Source organism: Haliotis cracherodii, unplaced genomic scaffold (genome assembly GCF_022045235.1).
Source record: "Haliotis cracherodii isolate W230 unplaced genomic scaffold, xgHalCrac1.p SCAF_16, whole genome shotgun sequence".
In the NCBI taxonomy this organism is placed as follows: domain Eukaryota; kingdom Metazoa; phylum Mollusca; class Gastropoda; order Lepetellida; family Haliotidae; genus Haliotis; species Haliotis cracherodii.
The window spans coordinates 8,331,969-8,353,191 of NW_027266271.1; the positions used below are offsets into that span (position 1 = coordinate 8,331,969).

Genomic DNA, 21,223 nt, shown 5'->3' on the forward strand with positions numbered 1-21,223 from the left:
AATAATAATAGTCACTGTGTAACAGGCATAAATAACATAGAATAACAAAGCTGAAAAAAGTTGGCGAGCACTAGAATTGTAATGTCACTTGGTGTTTGCTATCAGATTGCATTGTCTACAAAAAGTAATTCTACTTCACCTAGTGGTGAACATACCTGCCTAATCGCAACAAGCTGATCACCAGTCAACAGGCAAACAAGTCAAGCATAGCAGAAAAGCAGACAACTAACTGCAAAAGCTTGCATGATCAATATACAGTTCCTAATGCTGCGCACTGTGAGATAATGGCAATGTTTTTCTAAATGCTTCAAGGTGAGAAACAAACAAACAGTTCACAACATGAAAATAAACAGTATAAAATAAACCAAAAAGATTAAATAACAATCTTCAGGATTGAATTTTTTATCTGAAGAAAATTTTGGAATCAGGAACTTGAGATTCAATTCATGTTGAACTTCATGATTTATCTGGCCTTGAATGAGAAGCAGAAGTAATGATCACTAAATCAACAGCCCTCTCCCTTTCTGGAGGCCCCGAACTCTGTCTCCACCAAATCCTGATCCTCAAACTCCACGGCAGCAACCTCCAGATCTTCCATTTCAAGATTTCAAAGGTCCAATAACATAACTTAGGTACATTCTACGTATCATACTCAAAAATGACCCAAATCTTTATATGGTAAATATGATCATTTTTACAAGCATTAATTATACAGATAATAATATTCAATATTATACAGCAAAGAGCTTTCCTGCCTCACAACCTTTGGCTACACTTCATTCAAATTTGCATGGAATCAGTCATAGCTCCAGCAATAATTTTGCTGAGAGGAGCATGATGGTCTGTGCTGGGGCCGACGTCATTCAAAACAAGCTGAGTTCCATTTACATCACTTCGGTATAACCCTGTCGGCATAATTCCATTACCATTGGTGTTATTATTGGTATTGTTCCGGCCTGGGTTGTAAGAATGTTTCATTGTCTCCAAGTCGGTGATATTGTTCCCTGCTTGCTGCCCTAACAAGTGACTGCTGCGTAAAATCTCATCAATCTGTGCCCTATTGAGGTTTTGCGTCAAACCAAACTGCTGAGTTTCCAAATTTGGCACCATGGACTGCATCCCGTCAGATATAGAGTTATGAATGTTGGACATAATGTTTTCATCAACACTCGATGACACGTTGTTGGAGGCGACTGGCGACGACATCATGGAGCTTATGTATGACGATGATGAAAAGGAGATAGGAGACAGAGTTGGCGACAGACCAGTGAGGTAGTTGGGCATGTTGGGGGATGTGACAGAGGGGAAGGGCGGGGAGGGAGTGCCCATCGATCCCATTCCTCCCACGGATACTGTCTGATTCGGACTGAGCTGCCTGGGGGACATCCCCATTCCCAGGGGTGAGGGAATGGATGAATCTGGCAGCGGTCCCATTCGTGGGGACGGTAACCTTGACCCCATGAACTCAGGTGACCTTACGCTGCTGGGGTTCATGGCCATAAGATTAATGTTTGTGTGTACAGTCCCTTGATACTGAGGCACGTTTTGGCCTCCGACATTACTCCGCATGAATGTGGTAGATGAAGGTTTTCTACTGGAGCTGGGTTCTTCATCTGAGAGGGGTTCTTTCTTGATAATGGGCTGGCTAGAGGCAGGTGCCTCCAGGAGAGAGAGGGCATTAGCCAAGTGGTCTAGCGCGAAACGAAGTGTCTGCTTTTCACCTAGAGCACAGGAAGATGGAGAAAATGAGGGCGGGAAGCGATAGCCAGACATTTATGTGCAAAGCGAGCAAACCAAATGTCTCTTGCACATCTAACTTTAGTAAAGAATTTGATAAATTTCTGTGTTAATGTCCAGCGCAATATTAACTGTTTTAACCCCATAACATATTTCAATCAGTATAATTAGTGTCCAAGATGTATATCCAAGTTCAAAGCACCTATTGGTTGGTGGTGAAAATTGTTCAACCATTTACTAACACTATTCACAGTCTTTAACAGACTGGTAAGAAATGTTTTCATTCTTAATTATCATGAATATATTTTTACTAATCCTGTTTACACTTACTAATACTGTGTACGCTCTTACCAATCCTGTTTACGAGCCTACTAATCCTGCTTATTATCTTACTAATCCTGTATATTCTTGTACTAATCCTTTGTACACTCTTACTAAACCTGTGTACACTGTGTACTAATACTGCTTAATTCTTACTAACCCTGTTAACACACATACTAATCCCACATACATTCTTATTAATCCTGTATACACTCTTACTAATACTGCTTACGCTCTTACTCATCCCACGTACATTCTTATTAATCCTGTGTTCACTCTTACTAATACTGCATACACTCTTACTAATCCTGTGTACGCTCTAACTAATCCTGTGTACATTTTTTATTAATCCTGTGTACACTCTTACTAATCCTGTGTCCACTCTTACTAATCCTGTGTACAATCTTGCTAATCCTGTGTACACTCCTACTAATCCTGTGTACACTCCAACTAAACCTGTGTACACTCTTACTAATACTGCTTGCAATCTTACTAATCCTGTTTATGCTCTTACTAATCCTGTTTACAATTGTACTAATCCTGTGTACACTCTTACTAATCCTGTTTATTCTCTTACTAATCCTGTTTACACTCATAATAATCCTGTTTATTCTCTTACTAATCCTGTTTATTCTCTTACTAATCCTGTTTATACTCTTACTAATCCTGTGTACACTCATACTAATCCTGTTTATTCTCTTACTAATCCTGTTTACGCTCTTACTAATCCTGTTTACACACTTACTAATCCTGAATACACACCTTTACTTATCTTATATAAACTGTTACTAATTCTGTATACACTCTTAATAATCCTGTTTATGCTCTTACTCCTCCTTTACAGCAGTTCTGATGGTAATACTGATGATGATGTCCACCATTAGTGACCTTCAGTTATAATGAGTTATCCTGGATTAGGATTGGCACAATTCCTTGCATTCAGCACAGACCAGCATGGACACATGAATAAGCAGGAGACACTAATTAAGCTGATGTATGTAAGTTTGAAATGTATAGCATCAAATGATATTTTCTATTTTTTTTCAAACTATTTTAATACTTAAAGAGAAGTGCTCAGCCGAAAAATATTCTTAAATACTAAAGTTAGATGTGCATGTGATGATAAATGACTGCAAAACCGAAATGAGCAAATGAAAATGGATTGGCAAGAAATCTACATACACAAGCAAATCCAGCAACCACATATACTAGCAAATCAAGCTGAAATCTCAATCAGCTACATTCACCAATAATGTGCAAACAATATGCAAGACTAAAATTAGCACTAAAAACTGCAAAGCATAAATATGGGGATTTTAATATGCAATATTACAAGCATTGATTTACTGGATATTCAGGAAAGATCTAAAATTTTGCATTGAAGAAACAAATCTGCCAAAGAAATGTTATTATGAACAATTTCTGGCTACTGTCTTTCCTTTAGATATATCTAAAAATGTCAGGTCTAAAGAGCATTACAAAATTGTAAAAAATAATCTTTTATGAACAAACCTGTCAATAATACTGTTCATATATCATAGGAGGAAATAATAATCTACAACTCCACACCTCCAACTCTCCTATCTCCTGCGATATCCAATAAATCAGGTTATGGTCAAGCCCCAGCGTACAATGAAGGATAAGGTGTATACAGAGGGAAGGAGAAGAGGTCTTACCTTTAACACTTATACTTCGGAGATCAGTTAGCTTCATGAGGAGTTTGGCGAATATATGCGGCTGTTCCTGCCTCCGAGAGCGAGTGTAATGCTTCAATGCCTCCAGTAATGGCTCTTGCATCTGCTCAATTTTCTCTGTATCTTGTAACCCTGAGCGATCTGAAGATTAGGAAAAAAATTGTAGTGTCAAATCTGAGCAGTATTTCTTATATCCATTTGACATATAAATTTTCAGAATCTAGGGGCTTAACAATCTCACTGTGGAGACCCTCTCTATTAGCTTCATGTGGGAGGAAATCCCAAGTAATGCAGGTCTTAGACATTCCCTACTCCCCCTCACCCACTGTGTCACATTTGTTCTTCCATAAGGTAAGAAAGGTGAGGTGAAAAGGGTTTTAACATTGCGTTAAATATTATGGCACTTAAATAATATGTCTGTTTGTACTAATCTGGACTTAAATGGTTTTCTGGTGTTAGCCCACTGAGATACTAAATCGCCTTTTAACAAGGATACTCAGAGGCATTATACTGACCAGTCCTTGTTTCATCCCCTTAAAGCCGAAGAACAGGGAGGGTAAAAGCAAGTACCATCTTTAAACATCTTTTGGTTTGATGCAGCTCTTAAGCAGATTCTCAATCCACTACATAATGGAGGCGGTACTGTGAGGTAATTAAGTATTTATATCAAGGGAAAATTTTGGATTAGAATCAGTGGATACTGGCACAACTGGGGGAACGAACTCTGCACAATCCACTGCAGTGCCTTAGACAGTTTGTACACCTGCATAGCCTAAATATTCTGAAGTGTGTTTTATGGCTTATCTCACTTCATATGTAAAATACTTGTATTTTATTGGTTAATTTTCTCATAAATTTTCATGGACTACAACTGAAAAAATATACCCCATTATTATTGAAACAGATCCTGTGATATATGCAATTCCAGGTTTCAAATTGTAGTAGATGATAAACATTTGCGGTAGGATATCTCTCGGGAATACAGTTTGACATACACAGCCACAGAGTGGGTACTTATATTGTACATAAATTATGCAAATGGTAATAATTCAGAAATTAGTACCAGCAAATATGGATATACAAACTGTCACATAACACTGATTTAAGTGTGAATTCAGAATTTGTTTCCATACTGAACTTACGTTTTAATCTTTATGAAGAATCAAAGTGTTGTCTTACCTCCGCTGATCAAGCATATGGCCGACAGGATTGCAAACTCTGTTTCATCTGTGCTCATAGCTTTAAGTGAAGCAGCAAAGCTGAAGATAGTCCCTGTGAGATTGCCAAACCCTCCTTGCTGTAGCTGATCCTTGTTTAACGTCACCCCATTCATGAACACCATGGAGTCGAGGTCTGCATCATAACGTGCACTCAGTCGCAATATCTGAAATAGATAGAAAAAATTCAAATCTCTGTATTTCTAATGACTTAATAGGTAAGGAACCAAACATGTAAGGGTACAGTGAAACAGAACATTTAGAACTCCTGAGCAACCATCACAAAATGGCATAAATGTCCATATGGTTTGCAAGGCTTATCCTGGGTTTGATTCTATACAAAGGTACAACGTGTGAAGCCTTTTTCTGGCGTCCATTCCCTGTTGTGATATTGCTAAAAGTCACATAAAACCCTGCTAACTCACTCACACCAGTAGTACAATAATACACTTCGAGATACTATGATACACAGCGATCTATGTCTCCAGGATACAATGATACAGTGATCAATGTCTCCAGGATACAATGATACACAGTGATCCATGTCATCAGGATACAATGATACACAGTGATCCATGTCATCAGAATACAATGATACACAGTGATCCATGTCTCCAGGATACAATGATACACAGTGATCCATGTCTTCAGGATACAATGATACACAGTGATCCATGTCTCCAGGATACAATGATACATAGTGATCCATGTCTCCAGGATACAATGATACACAGTGATCCATGTCTCCAGGATACAATGATACACAGTGATCCATGTCATCAGGATACAATGATCCATGTCACTGAGATACGATACACAGTGATCCATGTCACCAGGATACAATGATACACAGTGATCCATGTCATCAGGATACAATGATACACAGGGATCCATGTCATCAGGATACAATGATACAGTGATCCATGTCTCCAGGATACAATGATACACACTGATCCATGTCTCCAGGATAGTTATACACAGTGATCCATGTCATAAGGAGACGATGATACACAGGGATCCATGTTTCCAGGATACAATGATACACAGTGATCCATGTCATCAGGATACAATGATACACAGTGATCCATGTCTCCAGGATACAATGATACACAGTGATCCATGTCTCCAGGATACAATGATACACAGTGATCCATGTCATCAGGATACAATGATCCATGTCACTGAGATACAATGATACACAGGGATCCATGTCTCTAGGATACAATGATACACAGTGATCCATGTCATCAGGATACAATGATACACAGTGATCCATGTCTCCAGGATACAATGATACACAGTGATCCATGTCTCCAGGATACAATGATACACAGTGATTCATGTCATCAGGATACAATGATACACAGTGATCCATGTCACCAGGATACAATGATACACAGTGATCCATGTCATCAGGATACAATGATACACAGGGATCCATGTCATCAGGATACAATGATCCATTGATCCATGTCTCCAGGATACAATGATACACAGGGATCCATGTCATCAGGATACAATGATACACAATGATCCATGTCACTGATATACAATGATACACAATGATCCATGTCACTGATATACAATGACACACTGTGATCCATGTCACTGTGATCCAATGATATACAATGATACAGAATGATCCATGTCTCCAGGATACAATGATACACAGTGATCCATGTCATCAGGATACAATGATACACAGTGATGCATGTCTCCAGGATACAATGATACATAGTGATCCATGTCATCAGGATACAATGATACACAGTGATCCATGTCATCAGGATACAATGATACCCAGTGATACAGTGTTTCAGGTTGGACTGTAAACACCAAATCCTCAATCTTACAACAAGCAGGGAGTACTGGGCACTCTTCTTTAGATGGTAAACAGAGCTTAATAATGGATCTAAATCCTTAAAGCCTACATTTATTGTGGACATCCACACATATATATAATGACATTTCACCATAACCACAATCCATTAATGCGACATATGCTAATCCTGATGAAGTCAGTGGGACCAGTACTGTCAAGATCAACAGGGTTCCACTGCATATGGAAACAAAATAAGTTGTTCACATGTACATCGACCCATGTCACCCATGGGACTGGTGGACAACACATTTACGTTATGGCACACTTAACTATATTGCAGGTATGTCTTATGCAAGCATCCTTTGGTCCTAATCAGTCAGAATACCACAATTAGGAAATTCCAGAATTTGTTCATTTTCAACATTCATCGAACCACACAACAGAAAATGACTTAAGAGTTACTCCCCCTAGATCTATTTCATTCAGAAAATATTGTATATATCGTAAGAATGGCATCTTACATCATTCAAGGTATAAAATTTTGGTTGGTATGTTGCAAATGTAATGCCAACAGTTCAGCAATTTCAGTGGGAACATAAGAAATGTACCTTACATGTTACATTGGAAATAATAGAATGGGTCCGACATTCACGTGTAAGGTAAGATAAAAATGTATCATAATACCAGGCTGATGGTGCAGAGATGTATGCAGGTGAATGACTCACCATAATTTCTAAACATGCTGCCTTTAGTAATGTAATTTGATCCGACTGTGAAAGTGTTGAGAAGCCAGGGAGTTTCTTGGCAAAGTCCACAATTTTCACAATACCATCTGAGGATAATTCACTAATTCTCTCCCATAATATAACACTGTCCTCCTCTTCACGTGGTTTCAAGGATGGCTGAAAGAAGAAAACCAAATGTGAATGGTAATAACAAATATTGCAACAGCTATCCAACTGTCCTAGTAGCTGTGCACAGAACTACTAGAAACTACATACATCCATCTTCCATATCCATTTGCCTGACCCTGACTCAAATTATATACCAACTTCCTGAGGCAAGGGAGTTAACGGACTATAAAAGTCTTGTATTCACCCTTGTCAAACTAAGCAGGAATTATAGATTTATAATTTGACTGGACTAACAAGTCTATGCATAGTCGAATCAATGCGTAACGAAACTGACCCTCAGTTTGTAAAACTGCCATGCAGATTTCGGTCAATTGCAAGATTTGCAGAGCATGTGTACCGTCACCTGGGCATTGACAGATATTTTCCAAACCTTTTCATGTTTTTCAATCAAGGTGCTCTCATGATTCGATTTACTTTGCAAGGTAAGACCCGTTTTATTACAATACAGATCTTGACTATTGATCAGGCTGGATGCTGCTGTTCTGTTTGAAGCAAATGCAAATGATATGAAAGGTTGAATCTGATTGGTCAACAGGAGGGACATAAAAGGGACTTTGAAGGGACATAACTTGTAACAGCCACAGGTGGCCTCAACTGAGCTCAGAAATTCCAGCCTAGTTCGGCAAGGGTGGAAATTGGACTTTCAGTCAGTTAATTCCCTTGCCTCGGGAAGATGACGTATATCATGCATAAGGGCAGCCTTCTCCAACATTGCCAGCCAAGTCAGTTCAGAAAGTTACGAGAAAGGGTCTAACTTCCACTGCATTTCAAGACACATGATTTTCAGGGCACAAAAAGAGTAAAAATTGAATTGAGTATGAATTATTTACATGTTTTGAATCATTCAAGTCTGCTTACCGATTCCGGACAATCCTCCATGTCCGATATGAATGTTGCTCTGTGAGCGTCCAGAATATCCTGTATAAGATTCTGGTCATCGCCGGTCAAGTCCTCATTGGGACTGCTGGTGCACTCTGGTTTGACTTTGCGCTTCTTGTTCCGATCATTGCGAACAGCTGGAGAAAGATAAACGAAAATGTCATACAAGCTTCTACTAATGATCAGCTTGAGTGAATACTCTTTATGGAGACGAGAATGGAATGTGCACGCACACTCATCCACTAACCAGGGCAACAACGTCAGTCATACAGTAGCTGTGGGTTATTTCTGATGGTCAACCATTCAAACACTGTCATTTCATACTCCTGCAGTTATGAAAGTCAAAGATGTATAAACAAATCAGATATTGTTGGCCGTGACGATGTGCAAACATTGACAACAATTTGAGCCACCATTACCGGAGACCAATACCAGTGTTGGTGAAAGTAATGTTGGCCGGTGCCGGCACACGTGTTGTTAGATTGCTTGTTCCTTCTCCATATTTCTTGCATATGACAATTATTATTCGTCTAAGATTAGCTGTACCAGGAAGATTTTAATTTATATAATTATAGATAAAAAAACCGAAATACACTTATTTATTTATTGTCTCAATATACCGACCCATTTAGATTGTATCGTAATTTGCATGGTAGGTTTGTATCACAGTTTACCAGTAATACCATGCAGTCCCACTTAGATGTCATCTTAACCATCCAATCTACAGTTTATTCACTGAGGTAAGTGCGTTACTGGGCCACTTTTTAGGGCTGGGTCGGGTAACTTTGGTACCCGGGTCGGGTGGGTACTGAGTAGGACCCGAGCACCACAGGACTGCCCGGACCTGTGGTTAGTCATGTGATATATTGTTTAATGACAAAAAATATCTAGAACTCTATGGTTGCACTACAAGTCACTAATATTCGCATTTCTTTCTGACAATGCACCCATTCCTTCTGATTTTTCATATGGTTGAATAAAGATATATCTTAATTCATTTTGTTTAATATGTGTAACTAAATACGTTTTGCCAGGGTTATGCTAAAAATGTTCCCAATCGGACATTTTGAGACATCTCCTGAAACCTACAGTGGGTACCCGGGTAGGGTCGGGTAATAGGAGGTTGGGTACCCGGGTATTAAATTTTCCACTTTCTACCCTAACTTGTTCACAGTGGAATCCCCCAGGGCATCGGGTCTTGAAAACATTGCAGCACTTCCAAGTACCTTCCCAAGTGGGACCTTTCACTAATGGATTTCACAATCTGGTGCCAGGTTAGTGATCACTCAGAAGTTAATATACCTTCTTTTGACATTCCTGCAGCAAAACATTTCTGCAAACGACAGTACTGGCATCTGTTGCGGGTCACCTTGTTGATCGGGCAGTTCTTGTCCTTGTGACAAGTATATTGCATATTCTTTTGGACACTGCGACGAAAGAAGCCCTGAAAAAGAATGGGTGTACTTTAACTTGCAGAACTACCAATAGACTAACTTCTTACCCTTAATTGAAAATATTTTACAGGAAGCAAACACTTGTTAAATCATCTTAATAAAATATAATAAAAAGGAGCCCAGAACTCTCTTTCTTTTTGAAAGTGCAGTAATCTAGACTCACCAACAATAATAGACTTGCATGGGCTGCATTCGATAAACTATCAAGTTAATAATCTTTACAATTCATGACAGTATTACCCAGGCATCACACTCTCGGAGCAATATGTCACCTAAACAGCCAGTAGTATGGATCGAGATACAGATATAAATGTTTCAAAGAAATGCCCCAAATGGCTTTCACAGCAGTTGTTATGTCTGATCAGAAGCGAGAGGTGGAGGCTAGCTTGGAAATCCAAATCAAATATTCTGTATTCATTCATTTTTTTTAAACTAAAACATATATCATCGGCTGAACCAATCTTCAGCAGAAACTAAAAGATGGTCCTGGATATCACATGGTCATAATGTTTCCATTTCCTGCATACAGTTCCACTCAAGAAGAGTACAAGAGACATGATTGTTACGTGGAAATCAGTCTATGACAACATAACCTCTGATAAGACTGTAAGAGTCATCATTATTATATATTTTTTTTTAAATTGATATTATAACAAAGCTATGAAGTTGAAAACAAAAGTGGAATGTCTCACCTTGCATCCTTCACAAGAGCTGACGCCATAATGGTAGCCGGAGGACTTGTCATTACAGACAACACAAGGCTTGTAGATCCGAGGAGGAGGGGGAGGAGAGGGGGACAGGTTTGTGGGACTCGTCACCGAATACATTCCACAGTGAACATCATAGAGTTGAGCTGGAAATGAAAAGAATTCTTAAAATGAGGATCAGAATCTGAGATGTTTGCAGCTTCATCAAAATGGCAGTAACTAGTTGGCACTTGTCCTATCACGTAAAATATCAAAGTCTCACTGGTTTAGTTGTCAGTAGAACTAAGGGAACTATGGACCATATTGACTTAAATGTGCTAGTTCCTACTTCTGACTAGCGAATCAAAAATTGGTCAGAAACAGAGACCACAGTCTAAACAATCCTAGCAACACTGACACACTGAGAACTGTTCTTCAGCCATAGATTAATATCAGCCAGCGCAATTATCTGACTGAATTTGCTACATTGTTCATTCATTTGTCAGTGCTTGATGTCCTTGTGAAGAAAGAAATGCATACTGTTTCAAATCCCGTCACTGTGAGTGAGTTTGGCGTAATGTTGCTTTGAACGTTACTTTAGACATATCAGAGTGTGACAGCTTGATGAGGGGGGAACCTGAAGTGATGCAGCTCTCAGACGTTTACCAGTTTGGTAAAACCCACGAGCACGGGTATGGTGCTGACAAATTTGGAAACATAATCGAATATGAAAATATAACCCTCAAATCCTTCACAGTTATTAGGTCCACAACACACAAGGAATTTTGAATTTGAATCTGGTTGTGACAATGATGATATGTCATAGTGAGCACCAGTTACAGTTACATCACAGCAAACTACAAGGTATACAGTCACTGGCCAGTCAAAACAGTGTCTCAACACCAGTCTGCTTACGACTACTCCAGGGACAGTGATAACCAACATGTGCATGGCACTTGTGAGTTAACTCCCTGAGCAGCCACCTACCTGGTCCCAAAATCCTGGATACTATTCGGACAAATGTTAAAACTTATTTGCTCTGGTTCCCAACACAGGAACAGATGGAGTCATACAATATACTCTCATATTAAACAAACTGCTGCTTTTATGAGTGACCCAATATTATTTTTTTCTATAATTAATGCTCTCAAAATGTAAACATGATGTCAACAAGCCAATGGGAATGTGAAAACAATGTGTCACAATGTCAACATCAAATGATGTCACACATAATCATGATAATACATTACTAAAATGACACAATCACAAGCACCATATTTCCTCTAATAGATGCTGGACCTCAAATAAACCCTAAAGACCCATTTCACAAAGCGACATTATGAAAGTATGTGAAAGTTTGGAGTTATGACCTTATAAGATTGCTCTGTGAAACGTATCCAACTCTCTGACACTGGCTCCAAATGAAAGGAGAGAGGCTGGGTGTCACATTACAGTACATGGATGGTTTAGAAACCACAAACTTAACAGTCCCTGTAGGAATCTATCAGAGGAAATATGGTAATCCATCAAAAATATGCAAAGTTTAGCACATCATTGATAACATAATACTCACTACTGACATGAATATAAAGTTCTCAAAAGTACAGCCGAATAAGTCAAGTCTTGCAGGACGCATGCATGAGGAAAACAGTGAAATGATCTGGACAACATGACACCCCACAACATTCAGCTGTCTGCAGTCATATAGCACTGCAGTGTAAACATCTTACCATAGCCAGCAATATCCCAGACAGCATTTTTCCGGTCAGTTTTGAAGTGGGCTGTTACCATAAAGACACAAGAGAATTAACAGTGAAACATGTCATGTCCTAGTTAGTTAACCGACACCTTGGCATTGCCCACAAATTAACATCTGATATGTGTCTTGAAACTGGTCTTGGTGATATGCGTGCCCACTGAATGAAATTTCATTTTGTACTGTCTGGGACAAGATGGCTGTGTGACAAATGAACAATCATAAAGTTGTTCCCAATTTACGGCTTGAACAATGAATAACAATTGCCACTAAGCTGCAGTGTGATGACAAGCACCTGTTGGTTGAGAAACCTGGGTAACATTTACAACAGAAAGACCCACAAAACCAGTACTTCATCTAAGACCAGCAGCAACCAACACGCTCACATGATCACCCAACAACCTTGATAGTCACTCAATATACTTATAGAACAGTAATTGCTCCACATTTACCAAAAGATATTAATATTCATTAAAAAATCATAACAGAAGAACATGATTTTTGCCCATATGACTTTACTTGTATTATGTCCATTGAATATTATATGTTCCAGGGAAAACATCAACAATGCATGAATTTTGTAATCAAAGAAGATATTGTGTGATTATCAGGCAAGACAACAGACTTCAGCTGACACTGAGGGATTACTGAATGGGATGATGGTTGACATGTCCACAGGTAGGGAGGGAGGAATAAATGGTGATGTTCTTACTCTCTTTGGATATATGAGGTACGTAGGACGGTTTAGAATCGAAGACAGCAAACTGGCCATTGTATGAGTCAGCGGCATTGTTGAAGGCGGCAGCGAGGTAGGCAGCTTGGTTGGGCATGGTGCTCACTGGAAAATCAGAAGCGTCTCAACACTAACTACTATAACCTTACTTGTTGCTAAAGTGAGGCAGGGTCTCCCCAAGTTTAACACCATTGTTACCAATGTTACAGCAATATAACAATGGCCTGTAAATAATTCCAGGAGTCTTGGCCAGACAATGACGAAAGATTAGTGATTAGTCACTTTTAGTCCCATCATAACATGATTGACAAGTGAGCGAGTGACAGAGAGAATGAGTGATGGAGAGAATGAGTGAGTGTGAGGGAGAGAGAAAGGGAGGGATGAGAGAGGGTGGAAGGGACGTTTCAACAGCCCAGACAATCCAGTAACTGAGAGCATGAACAACAACCATCCCAAGAAATGAGTCCCCGAGCCTGAACATCTGATCCCAATTTCGGTTAGCTCTTGCAACATGCATGGGGTGTGGGGCCATAACCCGGTCAGTTTCATGGGTACTGTTGATTACAGTACAATTACGACTGGTTCACAAAAATGGTGAAATAATGAACTATCACAAAAGCCCAAAACCCTAATTGAAAATCTGTCAGGACAAGTACTCAATAAATGTCAGAGATGTTTCAGGAACCTCTGACCCATCCCAAAAGGACACTGACACAACAGTTACCCAAAACTGGTTTCAACTAAATGTAAACAAACAGAATATGACCCAATATTGAAACCAAAGATAATCAACCTTCAAGCTTAAATGCCCAAATATTCTGTTAAAAATGTCTGAATGATCTGAATACATGCAAGAGGTTATCAAAGTACAGGACTCCTCAACCTCAGTTCCACTTCAAGAAGGAAAGAAGGAAATACAGAACAAAAGAATGAAAAGAAGAATGCATGTTCATTATTGTACCATATCCATGCCCTAAGCATGCTAATGGCACAAGACAATTGTTTCCCAATCACAAAAGTGTGCATTCAAATTGCATTCTCAGATCCCTGGGATGTATACCTGTGGACTGTATAGCATGGTTTGAGGACCCCTGCGATGTATCACTGACGATTGGGTGGGTCCCCATGTTATGGTTCATGGTTCTTTCCTTCACATTGAAGACGGTCTACAACAGACCGTGCCTGCAAAAATACATTATAAAATACATAATGACACGATCAAGGCATGACATCCATCTTGGTTATCAAAACAAAACAATTAACAGATCCTCTTTATATTAAATAGGATGGATTTATATAGGTTCTTCATCTTTCTTTGTTTTAAATATGGCAATTGAATGATGATGACATAGAAGAAATAATGTTTTAGCAAGTTTGACTGTATTTAGATGGTAGCTGTAACATGGGCATTGTTACTTCTCTTTGCACTGACCAAGAGGTTTATTTTGCATTGGTATTAAATAATAAAACAATATCAGTAAGGTAACAGTAAAAACATTTATCAGGTTCATTCATCATTAAAATTATCAATTATGATTAAGCTTCCAAAAGCTATAGTTTGGTATCTCACTGTAGTATGTGTAGCTATTATTTGGTCTGTCACTGTAGTATGTGTAGCTGTTGTTTGGTGTCACTGTAGTATGTGTAGCTGTTGTTTGGTGTCACTGTAGTATGTGTAGCTATTGTTTGGTCTGTCACTGTAGTATGTGTAGCTATTGTTTGGTCTGTCACTGTATTATGTGTAGCTATTGTTTGGTTTGTCATTATGTAACCTGTGAAGATCCAGGGTAGAATAGGTCGTCAGCAAACCTTGCTTGCTGTAAAAAGCGACTATGCTTGTGGTAAGAGATGACTAACAGGATCGAGTGGTCAGGCTTGCTGACTTGGTTGATGCATGTCATCATATCCTAATTGCTTGGATCAATGATCATGATGTCAATCACTGGATTGTCTGGTCCAGACTTAATTATTTACAGATGGCCATCATATAGCTGTAATATTTCTGAGTCCGGCATTAAACAACAAACAAAACAATACTGTGGTATGTGTAGCTATTGTTTGGTCTGTCACTACAGTACATATAGCTATTGTTTGGTCACATCTCTGTAGTACACCTGAGCTATCGTTTGGTCTTTCACTGCAGTAAGTTGTTTTATTCAAAATATTTCATGCCTATTTCTGAACATGTTATGTAATTTCAATATTGGAACATAAAAGAGCATTGGAATTATTTACACTACACTTAAATTACATAGCATGAGCTACAGGGTTTTATGGACAAAACACAGGAACATAATATGAATTTGTCACCAATCTGCCATTCTTGCACCACTGTCGTGTGATGGCATTATACTGTAGTGATAACTTGTTTCCTAACTGAGAAAGAAAAAATATAAACTTTGTATTCTCACCATTCAGATGATTTCATTGTTTCTTGAATCTTCTGAACCTGAAAAGAATAGAATTGAAATATAATAAATAATACATAAAAAATGTGGTTACATAAATGTAGGATGCATATGATAAAGGGTTTACCTGGAAAAAAGAAGCCCTGATATATATTAAGCAAAATCATAGTTTGACACAAGCAGAGGTCTTTGTTAGGACATGAATAGCATCACCTCTGCCAGGATCATAAGGCAATGATCTTAAACAGAATATGTAATCAAGCAGGATATATCCTTGTCATGACCCTAATGGTAAAAGTTGCAGATGAGGGTGTTCTAGATTCTAGTACTAGAGGACCCAAGGGAACCCAGGTATTTGTCAACTGTTAACATGTAAAACACTATTCCAAGCCACAAGTCCAAAGCCACAGTAACATTCTGCTCGGTCAATTAAGCTCAGCTAATAATACTCCACATAATAACACTAAATTCTACTGAAACTGATGCAAAGAGCCTGGTTCTGACTAGAAGTCTCAAATTGCTTTGGCAAAGACTGATATACTATTATCTTAATAGCTGTGTTAAAGAAAATCATTAAAATGATGCCATAAAGGCAAATTACACAAATATGTCAACAAATATGCCACTTTATCAGCTGACTGAAATATGATAAACTATGGAACAATTAATATCTCTTCCCTGTACAAGATCAAAGAGTGACTACCGTAATCCTTCTTGTGGGACTTAAACGTGTGTTCTGAAGAAAGATATTTAAGTTTGTTTTCCTCAGTAAAGTGAACAAGTCTTAAAGGGGAAGTGTACACGCAAAAATCACTTTCTTTCTTTTTCTAAACAAAACGCAATTTTAGAATTAGTTAGTATCTGTGTTTGAAAATATACACTCATTTTTTTTCACTGTGAAAGTAGGAAGCTCACAATAGTGTGAAAGTGATATGCCGTTATGAGGCCTTCGTTTTACGAGCGAAATAGGCCTGAGTTATCCCCCTTAGATTATGACGTAATTGGTGCCAATTCAACTGGGTCCCTGTCTATTCTCAACGCAAAAGATATCAAGGACCAGTTTGCGGTAAAACAACATGGTCTGCGACACACTCCGGCGCAGTGGTGACTCAGCATAACTCAATTCTGGCTGGCATCTGAGATGCTAGAATCACAAAACTGTACCTACACCACGTGAAGCGGCTCTAACAAAGCATGATGACGTCATAATGTTTATCAATTGGCACCAATGACGTCATATTGCAAGGGGCATAAGCCATGGTGTTTTTGTTATGGAAATAGAACAATTGGTAAATGTGAAAAATATAAATCGTTTTAGTGCAATAAATATGTTAATTAAATATGATGTTTTTATATTTTTGTCTATGATACTTCTATGTTAACACTTTTAATGTGGAAAAAGTACAAGAAAAAATGGTTCATTTCCGTGTGAACTTGCCCTTTAATTGGTCACAGTTAGTAATTTTAATTATTCAATATGCACGTATTAAGATTTCCAAATAAAGATTAATTTCAGTAAAATGGATATCACAAACGAACACTGTCCCACATAATTCTTTGTGTTCAATGTCAGGAAATGTGACTTCTGAAAGTACTATTCTAATAGTACTTACTAAATTCTAGTTAAATATTCTCAAATGATTCTGCTTATTGATTCAATTTCATTTCAACATAGATCACATTTACATCAAATTCATGACAACTTTTCTTTTAAATGCAAATTCAATATTTTATCAAAATGATCACAATCAAAATTAATGCTATACAAGCTAAAAGAAACAGCATCTTACTGAGATTTTGAAATCATCATCAGACACATCCAAAGTGTACATTCAATCACAAAGTCAAATACTGGTTGATGTCTGCAGTGATAGCAATATTTAGGACGACCATCTTGGTACGCAGTGGAGGCTTGAATTGTCTCCCTTTGAGCACAACCTGGGATCATAAAGGTCAATGTAACCTTTCTGCCTCATTGACCCTAGAAGTAGGTCATGTCAAGCTGAAATGACCAGAGCTTGTAACTGAATATTTCCTATCCTGCCATGAAAAGCAGGGGGTATTTTTACTGTCAGCAGTGGGATCTAGTTTTGTAATGGTCTGTCCTCAAATCTTGGGTCTGCTTTTCCCTTTCCATGATAATTACAGGGCATGTTTCTATTGATCGGAGGAAGTCCAAATTGCTAGACACATTTGTTTGCAATAGGCTGACAGAGTTAACATGAAACACAATGCTAAAATGATTGTTGCTTTAGTGTTCAGTTTCCTTCCATAAAATAGTAATGTATCAAAATCATTTGAAAGGGCAGATCTTGTGACAGATTTTTGTTCGTGGGTAAGGGTAATTTAAAAAATGATTACCACAATAAACAAACACTACCTGTAAAGTAAACATTTGAACATTCAAACCTTTAAATCCAGGCCTGCAGTTTTCAAAATTGTTGATTCAAGCTTATTTTTTTTCAAAACAAATTTAATGAATAAACCCATGTCAAGACCATTTTAATGTTTTGATTTCCCAAATCATTCTCATTTCATTTGTCAAATAATTCGAAATCAACTGACCCAATGTTTTGAATTGATGAAATCTGAGGAACATAATTGTTTTAGGCACTGTATACCCACCTATTGACTACATATAGCACAGGATGTCCTTCCTGGCTGTGATGTTTCACAATCTACTGTGTATCTCCAGGGTCATGTAGCGGGAATATTGCTGAGTGCAGCATTAAACAACAAACAACATTCAGCCCACATTAATTGACATCTGGAGCTTGCTGATTTCACCAGCTGACCATGCAGCTGTGTATCCATGATCACTAACAAGCTTCTGTCAACATGTCGTATACTTTTAGCTTTGAAACAATATCCATTTTTCATATCTCACACAGCTGCAAACTTGACATGACAATAAGATTTTTGTCATAAACTGTTAATCAATTACCCTATACTGTGTTTTTTAACCTTTTTTTAAATTGGGATGGATACAATTTGGTTTCAATAATCGCTGTGCTTGAATCTATTCAACTTTTATGCTGTAACAAATGTGAGTAACATAAAGTGCATCTGTTGTTCATATTGCACATTCTTTCACACTGTCAGACCACATAGCAAGCTCATCGTTTACTGAATGAAAAGAGTATGACAGATTGAACATATTCTCTAATTTGTTCATATATAATACTTTCCATTAGTATCTGAATGAACAACTGAGATTACTCCAAATTCCTCCAACAATCTTTCATGCCAACATGAGGCGTCATCCATTGTATGATGACATCACTTCATTAACTGAAAGTGATGTTGAGGTTACGATCACTTACCAGAGAAAGGGGATGATTACATGGGGTAGCCTAGTGATAAATACATTCGCTCATCAAACAGAGGCCCAGGTTTCATTCCAAACATTGACACAGTTAGTGGAGCCCATTTCTGGTGTCACCCACCATGATACTGCTGGAAAATTGCTAAAAGTGGAGTAAACCCAACTCATTCATTCACTCCTGTGAATAGCGGAAGTTGCCATAGTCAACAATATTCAGTTATATCATGACAGCCTGGACATAAGGGTGTAGACCAGACAAACCAGTGGTTGACTGCATGAGAGCTGCCATGGCACAATGACACACAATCAGCCAGATCACACACTGTAACAACCATAATGATAATTAGCCAAGACAAGCATGGATTGTTGGGGAACCTCTTCTGACTTGGAATCTCCCTGGAGAATTGCTTGTACGAATTGTTAGGGAAAACTGGTAGGATTAAGGAAGGTATATCAGGCTTGAATAACTGGTAATACTGGTTGTAAACTGAACTGATCATTTGTTGATTGGTTGCTTTAGACATCACAACTAATTTGCAACTGTACATTTTATTCAGAAAACTTTACTACCTCACAAGTGATGTCAAATGTTTAAAGAATAGCCAATGATCTAACCCAAGAGCTTGGCGAGGGTCTTACATCATGTATTCATGAGCAACAGCTAATCTATGTTTCAAGTTGGCCATTCATTGTCATTCCAAAAAAGTTAATGAAGAAAAACATATGAACTGCCAACCCTGCAGACAAACATCACTGAAGTCCGCCTGGTGGTCAGACAACACAATGTTATCAATGTGTGACGAGAACCACGGATGACATCATATCGTAATGCTCTTGTATGTCGTATGTCATAACGTTTCAACTGACCAATCAGCCTTGAGAATGATGACACTACAAGGCAACTATGGGGAAATTATTACACGCAATCTGTCTATCTTTTGGGTGATACTATAGAAATATATTACACGCTAGGACATGGGAGACTTGAATGATTGCTAGTAATCAGCCTTGAGATAACAGACACGCAGCTATTTGGCACACTGATGAGAGAAGAGCGTGCACAGGTGATGTCCGCCCTTGTCAACAGCTGGCCTGCAGGGTAGGTGGATTCTTCCTGTTAGACATTAATTACCACTTCGGACTCGTTTACACAGATGGACATTTGTTTACCTTGGTACAAGCTGTAAATTCAACAATGTCACATGATTTCATAAATAATCAATATTGTGTCCTCCAAGTGGATAACTTGTCCCTGTGAACCAGGCAATTTAATATGGCTGATAAAGGTACTCAAACAGTTATCAAAAAAACTATTTTAGTAAGTAATTGGAGTACTAGATAGTCAGTATACCACAGGCATGTCACAGTGGCTTGACACATCATCATCAAGTGCGATAGTCTTTTTTTCACAGAAGTCAACAATATGTATTCGGGCTATCTCAAGCCTGCCCTGAAGATCCAGGTCTTCGGAAAACCATGCTTGTCAGAAAAGGCAACTCTCTGACTTTGTTGATGCATGTCATCATCTCCTAAATGCGTCAATCGAAGCTCATGTAAGACACTCACTGGATTGTCTGGTCCAGACTCGATTATTTATAGACTGTCGTCATACAGCTGGAATATTCCTCAGTGCAGCGTTAAACAACAAACAAACAAACCTCAAAACTATATATAATCATCTTCCTGAGGCAGGGAAGTTAACTGACTATAAAAGTCCAGTTCCTACCCATGCTGAACAAGCTGGAATTCCAGAGTTACATTTTGGTTGGACTAACAAGTCTAAGCATAATCCAATCAAAATTGTGTAATGAAAAGGACATGCGGTTCGTAAACACATGGAGATTTCAGTCGACTGCAGGATTTGCAAAGCATGTGTACCTTCAACTGGGCGTTGACAGATATTTTGCAAAATTGACAGGTCTTGGGTTATGAATTCCCTGAGGCATTTTGCAGCAGTATTTATTAAAAAAAACCCACTAAATCTATATTTTTCAACTTTAGGGTTACAACAAGGGCCACTTTGGTTCTTATGCAAAATTAATCAAAACACTGAGCAATAATAAAAAGTGGGTCAGTCTGGCCTTGGTGTAGGTGGGTGATGGTCACCTATCATTGACCAGCCTGTCTCCATTTTATAAATCCTCCAAAATGCCTGAGTATGCATCAAAATCTCATAAACCTCTCCCCGCTCTAAATCTGTCTCTATCCTCTTTTATTCTTCCTTCCATATATCATGTAGCAAGATGTCAGCAAACTACACCCCATGTCCAGCCTGAT

The 21,223-nt window shown here is 38.4% G+C and overlaps 1 protein-coding gene across 1 annotated transcript; it reads right to left on the reverse strand.

Moving 5' to 3' along the window:
* Positions 1-780: 780 nt before the first annotated feature.
* Positions 781-17,436, reverse strand: LOC139463358 (uncharacterized). Its single transcript, XM_071244612.1, has 12 exons — positions 17,412-17,436; positions 15,625-15,662; positions 14,274-14,395; positions 13,193-13,318; positions 12,455-12,505; positions 10,731-10,891; positions 9,887-10,028; positions 8,564-8,721; positions 7,517-7,693; positions 4,932-5,136; positions 3,735-3,893; positions 781-1,721 (listed from the first exon to the last, which is right to left on the reverse strand). The coding sequence occupies exons 3-12, from the start codon at positions 14,350-14,352 to the stop codon at positions 781-783; spliced, it is 2,199 nt and encodes a 732-aa protein (XP_071100713.1). The 5' UTR covers positions 14,353-14,395; positions 15,625-15,662; positions 17,412-17,436.
* Positions 17,437-21,223: the final 3,787 nt, after the last annotated feature.